This window comes from Rana temporaria, chromosome 8 (genome assembly GCF_905171775.1).
Source record: "Rana temporaria chromosome 8, aRanTem1.1, whole genome shotgun sequence".
NCBI lineage: Eukaryota > Metazoa > Chordata > Amphibia > Anura > Ranidae > Rana > Rana temporaria.
This window is the reverse complement of record NC_053496.1, coordinates 89,938,524-89,955,850: the sequence shown is the minus strand read 5'-3', so window position 1 is coordinate 89,955,850 and position 17,327 is coordinate 89,938,524. Positions and strand designations below refer to the sequence as shown.

The 17,327-nt window shown below is 44.9% G+C and overlaps 1 protein-coding gene across 1 annotated transcript in view; it reads right to left on the bottom strand.

Moving 5' to 3' along the window:
• Positions 1 to 17,327, bottom strand: part of HELLS (helicase, lymphoid specific) — a 42,456-nt gene that overhangs the window by 17,995 nt on the left and 7,134 nt on the right. The window contains exons 2-9 of the mRNA XM_040362201.1: positions 15,110 to 15,228; positions 12,369 to 12,491; positions 12,108 to 12,155; positions 9,932 to 9,956; positions 9,756 to 9,817; positions 9,607 to 9,648; positions 9,289 to 9,513; positions 608 to 790 (exon numbers count right to left, since the gene is read on the bottom strand). Coding sequence (XP_040218135.1) covers positions 608 to 790; positions 9,289 to 9,513; positions 9,607 to 9,648; positions 9,756 to 9,817; positions 9,932 to 9,956; positions 12,108 to 12,155; positions 12,369 to 12,491; positions 15,110 to 15,228 — 827 coding nt within the window. The remainder of the gene's footprint in view (positions 1 to 607; positions 791 to 9,288; positions 9,514 to 9,606; positions 9,649 to 9,755; positions 9,818 to 9,931; positions 9,957 to 12,107; positions 12,156 to 12,368; positions 12,492 to 15,109; positions 15,229 to 17,327) is intronic.

The following is a 17,327-nucleotide window of genomic DNA, read 5'->3' as shown; positions in this document are numbered from 1 at the left end:
GAAAACAGTGAACTGTAAGAGCCGGTTCACCACTTTTGTCAAGTTTTTCAGAAACAGTTGAAAATTTGGGACAGACAAAAACAGTCCACGATTCGTGAACCTGAGACCTAGTCATTCCACCTCGAGGCAGCGCCATCATGCCTCTGGTACAGCATAGAGAAGCAGCCAGCTGCCCCTCACAGCCCAGAGGTGCCTCTGCCCATTCTACACCAGTCATGTTACTGCTCTTTTCATACTCCAATGATCAGAGAGAACGTTTATAAAAAAAAAATTAAAATAAAATAAAGTTTGGTTAACTTCATATCAGTTATAAGCTATGTTTAGTGCATCAAAACAGCTGAAGCCCATTAAGTTACCGTCAATCTTGGAAACCAAGTGGTAACATTTACTTTAGGGATACAACTATGAAACTACACTAAGCCCCCCAGAAGTCTGCCATGCCTAAGAAAAAATAAAAATATATATAGATAGAGATAGAGATAGATAGAGATATAGTGAAAGAAAAATACACAGAGTCACAAGTACACTTTTGGACTAAGGAAGCCAAGCATGCACAGTATTAAAACAAGCTTAGGATACATCGTTCAATACAAAAAATTAAAATTACCTCAGGAGAGAACCGTTTAAACTCAGACATCCAGTTAGGAAGTGTAGACAAAGGGCCACAAACCAAGAATGGTCCAGGTACACCTCTTTCAATCATCATCGCTATAGTAGCAATACATTGGACCGTCTTTCCCAAGCCCATTTCATCAGCCAAAATGCCATTAATTCCATTCTCCCACAACATCTGTTGAGGAAACAAAAAAAAAAAAAAAAAAGGCTTACTGCATAAACAAAGGGAAAATGATACTACCGAAGCAATAAAAGCCAATTAGGAGATACTCTATACAAAACAAGACAGATGCACCAGTCTACCTACTCAGTGCCTAACCGACTAGCATTTTTTTCTGTACCCTGGCTCCCCCACAAATCCCACTGGCCATCAGTAACAATTCATGGGGTTGATGCTTTTGCTACACCATAGACTTGGCAAACAATTTGTAGCTTAGATACTAGATTTTCTTATAGGCAGACTTATCAGATTTTAAGTAAGCCAAGTGTGATATAATAGAAGCACTACTTGATATAGAATTTCAAGGTAAATGACAAACTTGCACCAAAAGTAGTTGTATAAATAAGTGCAGCGCTGAAAGGAAATTTCAAATTATGAACATAAAGTGCACGAAAACAAAATAAAGTCTCTTAAAACCTTGTTTCAAGGGAAATGTGGGGTGTCAAAACATGTATCAAACATCAGCTGGAGGCTGGCATCTCCTGTAGAAGGTATTTCACCCAAAGTGTGGTCTGTAGATTTAGTGTGATATCCCACCACCAATATATAATGCATTTACCAAAAGATGAATATGAGCCTTTTGTTATAAAACACGTGGGTAGACAGATTTCAGCCAGGCCTTAATCCACTGATCAGCATCCAGGTGCAAGTGAAATAAATAGCAATTTTTTTTTTTAGTACTTTTTACTTAGGTAGACTTATGGGGCACTTTGGGTTTCATAGTTGGTGTCCCTAAAGTAAATGTTACCACTTAACATGATTGAGGACAACATCCACGCATTTTATAGCACAAGGCTCAGCTTTATACATCTTTTGGTGGGTGCATTATATACTGGTGGTGCCATATATACAGAGAATCTACAGACCACACTTTAGGTGAAATACCTCCTACAGGATATGCCAGCCTCCAGCTGATGTTTGGACACCCCACATTTCCCTTGAAACATGTTGAGAATTTTGTTATTTTCATGCACTTTATGCTCAATCATTATTTGAAATGCTCCCATCAGCGCTGCACTTATTGTATTTATATTGTTTGAGGATTGTAAATTCAATTTTGTGCAAGTGGCCTCGTTGTTGCACTAAGAGCTCACAGGGGTACTCAGGGAGGGCCCAGGAGTGCAGGCAAGGGACCATAGAAGAGTGAGGAAGCTCAAAAAAATAAAAATAAAAAAAAACCCACCACTGCACAGAGCAGGCAATATGACTTAAACGAAAGACTTTAACCACTTAAGACCCGGACCTTTAGGCAGCTAAAGGACCTGGCCAGGTTTTGCGATTCGGCACTGCGTCGCTTTAACTGACAATTGCATGGTCGTGAGACGTGGCTCCCAAACAAAATTGGAGTCCTTTTTTCCCCCACAAATAGAGCTTTCTTTTGGTGGCATTTGATCACCTCTGCGTTTAAATAGAGCGACAATTTTGAAAAAAAATTCAATATTTTTTACTTTTTGCTATAATAAAAATCCCCCAAAAAGATATAAAAAAAAAATTCTCAGTTTAGGCCGATACGTATTCTACCTATTTTTGGTAAAAAAAAAATCGTAATAAGCGTTTATCGATTGGTTTGCGCAAAAATGTATAGCGTTTACAAAATTGGAGATATTGCATTTCTATTTTTTTTTTTTTTTTTACTAACAATGATAGCGATCAGCGATTCTTTTCGCGACTGCGACATTATGGCGAACACTTGACAAATTTTTGGGACCATTGTCATTTTCACAGCAAAAAATTCATTAAAAATGCATTGTTACTGTGAAAATTACAATTGCAGTTTGGGAGGTAACCACAAGGGGTGCTGAAGGGGTTAAGTGTGACCTCATTTGTGTTTCTAACTGTAGGGGGGTGTGGCTGTAGGTGTGATGTCATTGATTGTGTTCGGAACACACGATCAATGACGGCGCCACAGTGAAGAACGGGGAAGCTGTGTTTACGCACAGCTCTGCCCGTTCTTCAGCTCTGGGGACCGATCGCGGGACTCCAGAGGCGATCGGGTCCCGGAGCTTCGGGGCACGACCCACGGCTGGGCACTTAAAGAGGATGTACCTGTATGTGCTTGTGCCCAGCCGTGCCATTCTGCTGACGTACATGTGCAGGAGGCGGTCCTTAAGTGGTTAAGATCACTTTAATGCTCACACAGATGTCGCTTCTCAAATACATCACCCGCCTTTTGCTGGAGTTAAAGTGGAACTTACCCCCAAAAAAAATAGGATTTTTGTACTCACCGTAAAATCCATTTCTCTGAGTTCATGGACGGACACAGCATCCTTTGACAGTAGGGTTATGCACCTTCCTTCCAGGAGAGTTTAGGCAGACTTTACAGCACTTAAAGAGTCAACAACCTTTCCTTAGTGCAGCTCCTTACCAGGGTGCGTGGCTCCCCGGGCATAACCCACACCCTGCTCTAGCAGCCTCAGTTCATAACAAGCAGTACAAACAAAGGAGGGGTGGGTGCTGTGTCCGTCCATGAACTCAGAAATTGATTTTACGGTGAGTACAAAAAAATAGGATTTTTGTACTCACCGTAAAATCCATTTCTCTGAGTTCATGGACGGACACAGCAGCAATTGACCTTGGGGTTATATCCGCTTCCTTCAGGAGAGTTTAGGCAGAAACAAAGCACTCAGTGCAGCTCCTCCCAGGGGGCGTGGTTCCCAGAGTATAATTCACACCCTGCTCTAGCAGCTTCCAGTTCGTAACAAGCAGTACAAAATAAGGAGGGGTGGGTGCCGTGTCCGTCCATGAACTCAGAGAAATGGATTTTACGGCGAGTACAAAAATCCTATTTTCTTTTCCGTTCATGGACTGACACAGCAGCAATTGACCTTAGGGACGTCCCCAAGCAGTGTCAAAAAAATTCGAGGGGTGGGAAAAAACACAGCAAATTAAGCTTCACCCCAAACAAACCAGAGTTCAATGGTGGAACTTCAACCTTAAACAGCCGCCTGCAAAAACTTGCGGCCAAAGGAGGCATCTGAAGGTGCACTCACATCCACCTTGCAAAACTTGAAAAGGTGTAGGTTGACGACCCGATCGCTGTCTTAAAACACCTGTAAAACAGACGCTTGATGGCGAAAAGTCCAAGAGGGATCAATCGCCCTGGTCAAAAGCGCCGTAACCAGAAAGGGAGGCGCCCTCCCCTTTTAGGGCATAGGCCTGGAGCACAACCTGACTGCTCCACCTGAAAAATGGAGGCCGACGACCGCCAGACCTTTTTTTAGGAACAGTCACTGACACGAACAGAGAGTCCAATCTCCGGAACGGAGCTGTAGCAGACAAGTACGCCCGTAAGGCTCGCACCACGTCCAAGGGAAGCAACGTGGCCTCCAAGTTCTCCGGCTGAGGACATAAGGATAGTAAAACCAATGTCCTCATTAATGTGAAAAGCCGAAACAACCTTCGAAAGGAACGATGGCTGCGGCCGCAGCACCACCTTATCCTTGTGGATGACCAAGTAAAAGCCTTGCAAGACAAGGCCGCCAGATCCCAAACTTGTCTGACCGAAGGAATGGCTGCAAGGAAGACCACCTTCTGGGACAGAGTCAGAGGAATGTCCTCAATCGGAGCCCTTTGAAGCACCGAGAGGGCAGAATTCAAGTCCCACGGAGGACGCACAGGAGGGGCCACATGCCTGACCCCCTGTACAAACGTACGCACCAGGGAGTGCGTCGCCAACGGCCGCTGAAAATAAACAGCCAAGGCCGAAATCTGACCCAGAACCGTACTTAAGGAGAGAGCCTGATCCACTCCACTGTAAGAACAGCAGAATCCGGGACAGCACGAATGTGCCATTTCATCTCTGCACACATAGAGATGTAGGCCTTACACGTACGATGGCAAACCCTATGTGAAGTAGACTTTCGTGCAAGTAGCATGGTAGAGATCTCCGAGTCCGACGGACCTCGGTCCTTCAGCACCTGGCTCCCAACAGCCATGCCGTTAAAGCCAGCGACTAAAGCAGGGTGAGAAAAATCGGACCCTGCGACACATCTATTCTCAGTGGTAGAAGCAAAGAGACGTCTGCCACCAGACGCACCAGGTCCGCGTACCAGGAACGGCGCGGCCTATCCCGGAGCAACCAGGATTGTTGGTAACCCCTCCGCTTCCACTCTGTGCAACAGGCGAGGGAGAAGCTCCAGAGGGAAGGCGTAGACTAGGCGATAGTGACCCCACGGTGCCACCAAGGTGTCTGACGCGTTCGGCGAAGGGTCTCTTGACCTGGCCATAAAACGTGACATCTTCCGATTGAGACGGGACGCCAGAAGGTCCACGCCTGAAGTGCCCCATTTTTGGCACAACTTTGAAACTTTTCTGGGTGCAACGACTATTCTCCCTGGTCCGCTGCGGCTGAGCTCTGCGTGCCCCCTTGATGGCAGACATACGCCACGGCCGAGGCGTTGTCGGACTGGATCCTGCAGACCCAGAGACCACTTGGAGAGCCGCAGCCTGATAGCCCGGAGCTCCAGGACATTGATTGGCAGACAGGACTCCACCGCCCCTGGGCTGACTGGACACTCCAGAACGCCCCCAGCCGGAGAGGCTGGCATCCGTCGTGACCACTGTCCGATAGCACGGCAGGATTCATTTCCTGGTCCGAAGTACTGGAGATGCCACCCACCACACTAGGGAGGACCTGACCAGGCGACTCACCCAAACCTGGTAATCCAGAGACGAAGGGAGCTTGTCCCAACGTGACAGAATCTCTCTCTAACACTCGGGTGCGGAATTGGGCATACGGAAACGCCTCGAAAGAGGCTACCATGGGACCCAGAATTCTCTTGCAAAAGCGAAGCAAGGACCACATCTGGGTCGCTAACCGCTGAACTGCAGATTGCAGTGTCTGGAGTTCTTCCGTCGGGAGAAAAACTTGCTTCTGAGGAATCGAGGACCAACCCCAGGTATTCCAGTCGCTGAGACAGTACCAACATTGACTTCTGGACATTCAGTAGCCACCTGAATCTTTTGGAGGTGCTGGCAGGTGATGGACCATCCTCTAAGACTGAGCTTAAAGAAGCTCTCAGGAGAAGGTCGTCCAGGTATTCCACAAAAGCGATTCCGCGCTGCCTTAGCAGGGCCAGAATCGGAGCGATCACCATTGTGAAAACTCGTGGTGCCAAAGCCAGGCCAAAGGGGAGGGCCAAACTGAAAATGGTCCTCTTCGACCGCAAAACGCAGAAACCTCTGGTGTTTTGCGTATATGGGAATATGCAGGTACGCGTCCTGAATCTTTGCACTTTGACAAAGGAGTTAAGGGCCGTCCAGGATTGGACGGACCCCTTCCTTTTTTGGGGACTTCAAACAGATTGGAGTAAAAACCCCTGAAACCGTTCCCTTGAAGGAACCGGTATAATCACTCCCCTGACCAGCCCCTGACAGGGGCACCCGGCATACCGGAGGAAGCTGGAAGGAAAAATCTGTTTGGTGGACAAGAGAAACTATCTTGTACCCTGAGGAAATTACCTCGCAAACCCAGCGGTCGGAAAGAGGGATCTCCACCGAGCCGCGCATCCGCAAAGTCGGCCCTCCACCCGAGTATCTGGCGGGGGCAGACCTACATGCAGAAGCAGGCTTGCGGTACCAGGTGTGCTTTTTGATCTACAGCGGGTGCCTTCGCACCCTGGAAAACATTTTCCTGCCGTACCTGGGGGGCGAAAAAAAATCACTTGGGGGAGGTAAAGGAGGGACCCTGCTTATGACGAGGCTCCTTACCCTTCCCAGATTGCGGGAGCAGAGTGCTCTTACCCCCTGTAGCATCTATAATGTCATCCAGGGACGCCCCAAAAAGCCTTGCACCCTTCAAGGGTAAGTCCCCTAAGGACCTTTTAGAGGTTTGGTCCGCAAACAAACACTTTAGCCACCCAAGGTGGCATAGTACCACCGCGGAGGCCCTGGAGAACAAGAGGAGCGTATCCAGGGCCAATTCACAGGCCCCTGCAGTAACTGGTCAGCCAGGCCCACACAGAGCTCAGGAGCATTATGCGCCTCCAGCTCCTGCAGCAGGGACTTGCCTGCTCGGTAATTGTCTGACACTAGAGCTCAGGCCAAAACCGGTCTCACTGCCGACCCCACTACTGTAAACATGGAGCAGGCCACAGCCTCAACTCTATCTGCGGGGTCCATAAAGGCGGGAGCCCCTTCCACAGGCAACATGGTAGACTTGTTTAGTCTTGACACAGGGGGGTCCGCTGACGGAGGACTTTTTTTTTTTTTAAGTCTTCCTCAAGAGGATAACGGACCGCAAAGTATTTTGGTACATCAAAAACTTTCTGCGGCCGATTCCATTCCTTGTATAATATTTTGTCCAGGTAAGGAACACAAGGAAACACTTTTGCGGTGCGGGGCAGCGTGCGGAACCCAAAAGGGACCAGGCATCTCTGATGGCTCCGCCGTCCTCAAGTTTTTGAGTATCCCGCAGTGATAAGAGCTTCAACAAAACGCCTTATCAAGCGCTGACCCTGAAGCAGAGTCATCCTCACTGACCGTGTGGGCTAAGCCTGCAACATCTGACATGACAGAACCAGAGCCAGCAGCAGGATCTGGTTCCGTGTCAGAGCCTTCCCCAGAAGCAGGGAGGGGGGGGTTTTTACCCCCCTTCTGGCCGCTTGTCACTTCAATCCTGGCGATAAACGCCTAAGGGACTGCCGTATGGGCTCTACAGAGACCGCAGGGGCACTAAGGGTCAACTCAGGCATGCTTGGGGTAGTAGCCTCTGTTCAGACTCCATGTTGACCCACCGCTATACCGCCCTAGTACTGCAAGACAGAGACCCACAGGTCACCCTCCCGGCTGCAAAACAGAGCAGGGGACCCCCAGGTAACTCACCACCCGGCCAGGCTGTAGTGCTGCTGAGAGTGCTGTCCGCTCTGCGCCGTCCCTCAGGAAGCAATTCGCGGGCTGCAAAATTGCGGCCATACACGTGTTTAAAGCAACAGTGACACAGCAGAAAACACAGCCCAGCACACACAGCAACTCCAATACAACAAATTATTAAGAAGGGAGAAGCTGCTGCTCCAGGTGAGCACACCTGGAGCAATCAATGTCCTCTCAGAAACAGGTGGGTGCCTGCAATGCATGAGGCAAAAACTTGAAGGCAGGGTGTGGACAGCCGCACACCAATGAATCTTAAAAAAGTAAGCCTTTAATGGTGAAAAAGGAAAGGCACTACAAAAAAAAAAAAAAAAAAAAAAATGAATGGCACCACACAGCAGCACAGCCCCCATAGTGACAGAGCCCCAGGCGGACCCCCCCCCTTACAGCCGCCACCCAGCATGGGGGAAGGAGGGGGAGGAAGGGAGAGAGGAAAGCAGGGCGGACCCTCATTCGACCTCCCCAGGAAAACACCAGCCAGACCACTTACCTGAGCAAGGGCCACTACTTACCCGTCCTGCGACCACCGGCTGGAGGTATCCCAGACAGATCCAACGTCCGCTAAACGGCATGGCTGTCGGCCAGACACACTGACAGAGCCATAAAAGACCGGTCATATGTGTGCCCTAGAACAAGATGTTCCCCCGGCCGCCCCTGGAGCAACGGGGCCTGTCGTGGACATCCCAAAGCTGAGCTAAGGGCCAGCACACGCTCGATGGCCGAACATGGGGGGACTACAAGAGTCGAGGACCCAGCCTGTCACCCAGTCGGCTGTTGATAGAAGAATCACAGGATTAAAAAATTCAGGAACAAAATAAAAAGCGAGAAAATGGCAAGAAAAAAAAACTCCAGAGTACAGGACTCCAGAGTGCCTGACCTCTCCTGTCGTTAGGCAGGAAAAAAAATGGGGCTGCTAGAGCAGGGTGTGGGTTATGCCCGGGGAGCCACGCCCCCTGGGAGGATCTGCACTAAGGAAAGGTTGTTAACGCTTTAAGTGCTGTAAATTCTGCCTAAACTCTCCTGGAAGGAAGGTGCATAACCCTACTGTCAAAGGATGCTGTGTCCGTCCATGAACGGAAGAGAAATGAAAATAGCTGTTTGTTTGCATCCTCCTCGCCACATTTCAGCCCCTTCTTCCCCTGCAGTCTTCTGGAACACATCACAGGTCCTAGAAGACTACAGGACCATTTACAAAGTGTAGCGAAGCTCACGCAGTAGGGAATTGGCTATGAAGACGCTTCACTGCCCCTTTCTAGAGATGCCAGCACCTGCACCCGAATAAAGAGTCTGCTTGGGTGAGGACATTGCTGGATCCCTGGACAGGTAAGTGTCTCAATATTAAAAGTCAGCAGCTACAGTATTTGTAGCTGCTGACTTAATTTTTTTGGAAACCTGGAGCTCTTTCTAAAATGTTGTACAATGTGCAAGTTAAGAACCAATAAAACAAACAAAAACATGCAGCAGTCATATAAAGGTGGGGGAAAATCCTCATGAAAAGGGCAGACTTAAAAACATTAAATATTTAGTGTGATAGGACAACAGTAAAACACCTGCAGTTTTACGGAATTCCCTCAAAGTTAACCTACCCTGAGCCATTCCATGCCTTCCACTTGGTACCAGCGCATCACACCTCCAACAAAGTACTTTGGCTGTTGAAAAGGAACTGGTTGGCCATCTACTTTCCTCACTGGGTCCAGCATATGCTTAGCACTGTGCCTCACAGCTTGATTCAGGCGATCTTTAATTATAGTGTTCGAATCTCCCATCTGCTCAATCTCTTCAGATGTTAGTTTACAGGCAGAAGAATCATTCTATAGGTGTAGAGGAGGTTGTGGAATATGAATATAATATGATAAATAAAATGAACTCTAAATACAAAGAACCTGTAAAAATTCCACACATACCTCCGAATCCTGCTTGGATCGTTTGGAGGCTGTTAAAATATCCTAGGAAGGAAGAAGAAGAAGAACAAAAAAAAAAAAAAAAGAAGTGAAATTGGATTCCAAATGAATATTTTGCAGAGCTGTACTTTGCTAGATTAAAGTGCTCTTACTTCTTTTGACATGACATCTGCGATACAATAGCTTTCCTCACGTGGTCTTTTCTTTGCCTGAGCTGTAGGAAAAAGAAAAGCACCCCTTAATTGGCACATATCAGCACACACTAGGTGAATGTACATAAAGCTGCAAAAGAAGAAAGAAAAAAAAAAAACCCACACCAAAGACTCACCTGTTTTGTCGGAAGTTTCTTTTGGCTAAAAATTAAAAATAAGAGACGTAAGCATATCCCATATTCACAAAGTGGGTTTGAGTTACTAAATGAACAGCATTAACACGATCTGAATGACTTTGCAAAGTGAGAATTTTCCTTCAGGCTTGGCAATAGATGTACAGACTTCAATCTAAATTAGGTGCAGGCAAATATGATTTAAATGACCTAAAAAGGTTTTTGACTGCTTTGAGGCGCACTTAAAGTATTTTTGGGCTATACTGCTACCTACAGGATTAGCAAAGAAAAAACTAGAGCTACCCAAGATAACCTGTCCCACTAGGCCACCGTTTTGTAGCAAAACATTAGAAAGAGCATGATCATAAACAAAACAAAAAAAAGTTTCTCGTTCATAGAAAACTACACAGAAGTCTTATACCTTGGAGATGTGCAAAAGCAGTTTGAGGTGTGGGCACCCCTGGGGGTGGAAACTAAAACTTAAAAGTGAAGTATGCCTTCATCCAATAAGAGCCCTTACAGAAGTAGACTGCCAAGATTTTAGCATGTAGAAAGACTCGGATGGTCCCGTCCCTCAGAACCTGGGTTTCAGCATACTTGCCATTAAAGTAAGCAGCCATAAAGCAGGATGGCCACTTAGTCCTTGGGACATAAGATCTTAATATTGCATTGCCCAGGTAATGTCTGCCTGGGGGAATTTAGCAAGTCAGCTTGCCCAGGCTAGTCAGGAGCAATAAGTATTACAGAATTTCCTTCATCTTTGCTTTCCAAAACGTGTCAGCTTTGCAGGATAAAGGCCCAGCTCTGGCTGTATTGATCCAAAGCCAGACTCCAGGTACAGAGATCCTAGTGGAAGCAGCAGATAATCTGGTGACGATCCTGTCCAGCAGGACCACAAGCAGCATCCCCAAACTGCAACAAGTGCTGAACAAACCAAGTGAAGGAACCACTGATTCAGGTGCTGCTGGCTGAGGAAGCCTGCATGCCAATTATCTACAACTGTAATGTGCTTGTCTGACACGTTCTGCCTAGAATAGGATCCAATCCGACCCCATCCACAATGAAACAGAGAAACTATAGGGGGGGGGGGGTGTTGGATGGGGAGGGGTGGTAGAGGGGACTAAGCGAGAACAGGAGGAAAACAGCAGGGAGCATTGTAAGTCTCCAGGAGGGATTCATTCCAAGGTCAGTGACAGACAGTGTGTGGAGATCTAAAGGAACATGCCACGATTGGTTGTGAAGCCAGAGGAAGAGATTATGTGGCTGGGGTTTGAATCAAGCTGCTGCAGCCAGGACTTGCTGGGATTAGTAGTTCCATCAAGATTCAGTTTGCACAAATACTTATCGCTATTGGTTGCTACACCAAAGGGGCCTGCAGACCCATGCCAGCAAATGGTGGCTATTTGACTGTTGGGACTTATTCAGAGTGAGGCCTAACCATATGCCAACTGACAGGATTCTACAATTGTACAGTAGAGAACGTGAAGTTGACTCAAGTGATGTGCTGGTGACTTGTGCTTTAGACTGCCACTATAGACTCAAAAATCGTTGTTCAAGTTTACAAAAAGCTCCCCCCCCCCCAATCCAAGATAGAGAATATATAATATATATATATATATATATATATATATATATATATATATATATATATATATATATATATATATATATATATATATATATATATATATATATACACATACACACACACACACACTTCATTGGCGATGTGTGTCTGAAGTGAATGCCTTGCCCAGCAGGGTGATGTGTGGAACTACTACATTCAGCGACCCCACAGGGCACCGCTACCAGGAGATAAGGAGAGAGTACTACAGAATGCAGAGGTGGCAGGGTTTAGTGCTTGCTGTAACTGCTCAACATTGGAACCCCTATATTTGTAGGCTCCAGGAGGGGGTGGGGCTAGACCCAGCTATGACAGGGAAAAAAAACTGCTTCAGACAGGGTTCAAATTTTAAATGGAAACTGCTATAACCACAAGAATCCCTGGAGATTTATGCCACTTGATTCTGCTGACAGTCTTATCTTTAAGTTTTAATACATCTATAATTAAATTTTGCATCTTTTGCACTGCATGCTTGCGTTATATTAAATAAGATAGTTTGAAAGATTGTCAAAGTTACACACTGCTTTCATATCTATAAACTTTAAATAAGGATACCTGTTTAGATTTCGGCTTCTTTTCAAGTTTTTCTTTCCTTTTAATCTCCTGAAAAAATAAAAAATATAAATAAAAAAAAAACAAGAGGAACGCCGTCACACTGTTCAGATTTCATTGCACAGAGCTGTAGCAACATTCAGTCAGCCCTGGCTGTACCCAACTCTACAGCAATAAACGTTACCAGGACAAGAAAAAAAATGCAAAATTTACATCTAGGCAGCATGTCTTTCTGTACATCAACAGTGCATGGAAATAACTCACCTCCAGCTGCTGCTGTTCCATTTTAGTTAAAAGGAACTTGGAATAAATGTTACTTTTCTCAAGTAAATGCTGGAGCCTTTTATAGCGCATTTCATTGGAGTCTCTTTCCCAAGACCTCTGAGCCTGCAAGAGGAACCAAGATAAGAAACTGGACAGAAAAGAATGGTTTTGTACATCTTTGTTTGGCAAGTTCAATGGAGGTACACAATGTATTGTTGAGCACATGTCCTGCCTTTGGGGAAAAAAATAAAAAAAGTTCATCAAGTCTGCCTTCATTTTTTGTTACATTGAGTATAGGGCTGAAACTAATCGATTAATCGACAACTAATCGATTATGAAAATAGTTGTCAACTATTTTCATAATCCATTAATTGGCCAGTTGATTAGTTGGCCTGCATATAGAATACATTTGTTTACATATCGGGAAATACAGTACAGCACACATACAGCTCAGTACACCATCCATACATGCCTGAGAATTTGTGAATGTGCAAGTGTGAGGAGCAATGCCTCATGGGACATGTAGTCCTAGGCAGGAAGTGAATGGTTCTAATGGCAGAAGTGTTTTTTTTTTAAACCTTGCTATAGGGGGCGCTCTATACTATACTTTGCAGCTTGCTATTGAGGCACTCTGAAGGCAGGAGGAGCCAGAAGCATCGGTGAGGGACCCCAGAAGTGGAGGATCTGCTGCTCTGTACAAAACCATTACACATAGATAGGAGGCAAGTATAACAAGTTTGTATTAAAAAAAAAAAAAAAAAACTTTAAAGACTCTGTGCAGGGAAGATCAGCATCTGAACCCAGAGAAAGTGGAGGTAATAGAAGGCATTACAATTACTGTAGTTGGTTATTTATATTTACCACTGCATATGGATATTTAAAAATAAAATGCCTTTTTTTTTATTTACAGATTAACTAAATTGTTCGCCACACTTTCTTTTGCCATGATGGATTTTTATTTGGGTTCCCACCTGGAGCGGCTACTCCTTTTCCTTGACATCCAGTCAAGATGCTATAGGTCAGGCAGGAAGTAGTTAAATGGTACGTTTTTAAGATTATCCGATTAATCGAAACAATAATCGGCCAACTAATCGATTATAAAAATAATCATTAGTTGCAGCCCTAATTGAGTACAGACCCAGCATGTCTGCATTTGCTTACTTTTGACTTACTACGAAAGTCTATGCCAAGCATCAACTACCCTTTCAGTAAAATACTTTCAAAGATTAGTTTTGAACTTTCCTCCTGCTAGCTTGGTCATGTCCCTGTGTTCTTGAGCTTCACATCCATGCTGGCCATCCCTGGTGGTCCAGACTGGGCCACCGTGGGGGGGGGGGGGGGCTGTGCTGATAATCAGCGCAGACCCCCGTCAGGAGAGCTGCCGATCAGCTCTCATCTACTTGCCCAGACACAAGTGAGGAAAACCTGATGCACAGCTTTTTTGTTTACCATGTGATCAGCCGTGTCTAATCACGGCCGATCAGTGTAAAGAACCTCTATCAGAGGCTCCTTGCAGAGATCAGTGTAGCCGTGTGTCAGACTGACACACCGCACCGACAGTTACCCTGAAAGATGACGTCAAGACAGGAACAAAAGGCGTTTCTGGACAGCCGCACTCTGAACAAATGGTAGCCTTTATTAAAATAAGGACAGGACTACAAGTCACAGCAAAAAAAAAAAAAACCCTGGCAACTGACACGTTTTGCACTGGAACTAGTACTTAATCATAGCATGATTGAGTTATCTGCCATGATGGATTTTCATTTGGGTTCCCACCTGGAGCGGCTACTCCTTTTCCTTGACATCCAGTCAAGATAAATGAACCATGGCCCAGCTTTGCTATAGGTCAGGCAGGAAGTAGTTAAATGGTAAGTTAAGATTAGTCGATTAATCGAGACAATAATCGGCCAACTAATCGATTATAAAAATAATCATTAGTTGCAGCCCTAATTGATACTAAAGGTTTATATTTACACACACACACACACACACTTGTCCACCCCAACACTTAACCCAAGTCCTCTCAATCCAGCACTGTGCCTGGCTGCAGCCCCACTCTCCTCACAGGACACTTCCAGCAGCAGAAGTCATTGGCTCCTGCTGCTGTTGGTCAAATCCTGTAGGAGGAAGTGAGGGGTTTGGCCGAGTCACTGTCTACAAACATGGTCCTCTAAAGTGCACCCTCACAGGTTGTCAGCTTGCAGAGGTGGCACTTATAGGAGCCAAGACTGTCTGGGGGGGGGGGGGGGGGGGGGGGGGGGGAATTGATCTGTGGAGAAGATTTTAGACTTAAATACCACTTTAACATGTCAAGATTATATTCAGGCAACTAAATTACAAGCCGTCAGCATTCAAGTTTTTTTTATAAAAATACTTTCTTCAAAATGTTTTGCAGACTCAATGACCTGGTTCCCATAGACTCATCTCACAACTAGAACTGAGTCCCCCAGTGAAAGACAAACTAACCACTACAAAAGGGCTTATGTGGAACATAAATAGGCTGTCGCTTTTTGAACACACCTGAACCCTATTGTAATCAATTGTTACAGCTTTTAGTTTAAGCACAAAAAAAAGAAAAAAAAAAAAAAAAAAAAAAAAAAAAAAAAAGGTAAAGAGTCTATATTGCTTTGGTTGAGGCACTTTTATAGCACAAAAAAAAAAAAAAGTATGATCAAGGTATTTTACTTTGTATGCATACTACTAAAGATCATAAAAAAAATAAAAATAAAATATATTTGCACCTTTTCCATCATTTTCTGCTCTTCAACTTGAGCTGCTTTCTCAAGCTTTTCCTCTTCCTTCAACATTGCTGGAGTTATTAATCCATCCAGTAATGGAGCCATCTCAGATTCAGATGAAGCTGCAAACAAGAACATTTGTTTTAAAAAAACGTTAGTCCCATCCTTTAGCTGCGAGGTTTAGATATTGAAACATAAAATTTCTGTTCCATTTTCACTCATGTTCCATCAATGGTTACGCTTCACATTTCAAACTTCTTTGGTCACATATGGGGTGGAAATCCTTTAGGGCTATACTACAATGGTGGCATTCCAAAACAAAGCTGCCCATTATGGAACACAGAAGCTCATTGTATGCATTATGAATGATCCCATTTTCAAAGTTAATAATGGTTTCTAGAATACATTGCCCCTGTAGATACACGGACTTCTAAAAGTACAATGGCCATGTGGTTAGCACTTCTGCCTATCTGCACAAGAGTTGTTGGTTCAAATCCCAGCCACTACCTGCCGGGAGTTTGCATACGAGTGTGCGTTTCCTCCAACCCACAAGACATGCTGGTAGGTCGATTGGCTCCTGTTTAAATTGGCACTAGGGCATACACATTGAAAGTGTTTAGGTTTGATATATGGTTTTGGTAAATCTAAAGGAAAATTTAAAAAGGTAAAAAAAAAGAAAAAAAATTGTATCATGTATAGCAAGCTGTAAATTACATAGTAGGCAAGGCTGAAAAAAACAACGTCCAAAGTCCAACCTATGTGTGTGATTATATGTCAGCATTACATATAACTGTATGTTGTGGTCGTTCAGATGCTTATCTAATAGTTACATGAAACCATCGATGCTCCTCACCGAGACCACCGCCTGTGGAAGGGAATTTCACATCCTTGCCGCTCTTACAGTAAAGAACCCTCTACGTGGTTTGAGGTCAAACCTCCCTTTCTCATTTTAGTGAGTGGCCACGTGTCTTGTTATACTCCCTTCCACAAAAAAAGTTTTATCCCCATTGTGGGGTCCCAGAACCCTGGGGGACTCCACTACCCAACCCTAAACATTCTGAGTACTCCCCATTTATCACAACCCTCTAAACTTGCCATTGTAGCCAGTTTTCAATCCATGTACTCACCCTATGGTCCATGCCAGCAGACTATTTTGTACAGTAAACTTTTATGGGGAACTGTGTCAAATGTTTTTGCGAAATCCAGATACACCATGTCTACGGGCCTTCCTTTATCTAGATGGCACATTTGACAAATTTGCCAAATTTGCTTGGAATCTAGGAGCCAGCTAAAAAAAGTTAGGAGCCAGAAAACGCACCCCGTCCCGACGAGCTTGCGCACAAAAGCTAACACATACGTGAGTAGCGCCCGCATATGTAAACGGTTTTCAAACCACACATGTGAGGCATCGCCGCGATTGGTAGAGCGAGAGCAATAATTCTAGCCCTAGACCTCCTCTAACTCAAAACATGCAACCTGTAGATTTTTGTTAAACGTCGCCTATGAAGATTTTAAAGGGTAAAAGTTTGTTGGCATTCCACGAGCGGACGCAATTTTGAAGCGTGACATGTTGGGTATGAATTTACTCGGCGTAACATTATCTTTCATAATATAAAAAAAAAAAAAAAAATGGGGATAACTTTACTGTGGTCTTATTTTATTTAAAAAAAAGTGTAATTTTTTCCCAAAAAAGTGTGCTTGTAAGACCGCTGCGCAAATACGGCGTGACAGAAAGTATTGCAACGATTGCCATTTTATTCTCTAGGGTGTTGGGATAAAAAAATATATAATGTTTGGGGGTTCTAATTAGAGGGAAGAAGATGGCAGTGAAAATAGTGAAAAATTACATTAGAATTGCTGTTTAACTTGTAATGCTCAACTTGTAATACCAGATGGCGCCAGCTCACATCTGGTGGTAATAACTTGTAATACCAACGGCTCACCACCAGATGGCGCCAGCTCACAACAAAGCTGCCCACCTTCCAAGCCAAGTCGCCAGGACACTATTTCTAGTCGCCATGGCGACCGGGATTTGTCAAGCCCTGGGATAATAGATTGGTTTGGCAAGAACAATTCTTCAAGAACCCATGACGACTACTGCCAATTATAGTTTTCATTACAAAAATCTTGTATATAGTCCCTTATCACCTCCAAGAGCTTACATACTATTGATGTTAGGCCAACTGGTCTAGTTCCCAGGGATGTATTTTGGGCCCTTGTT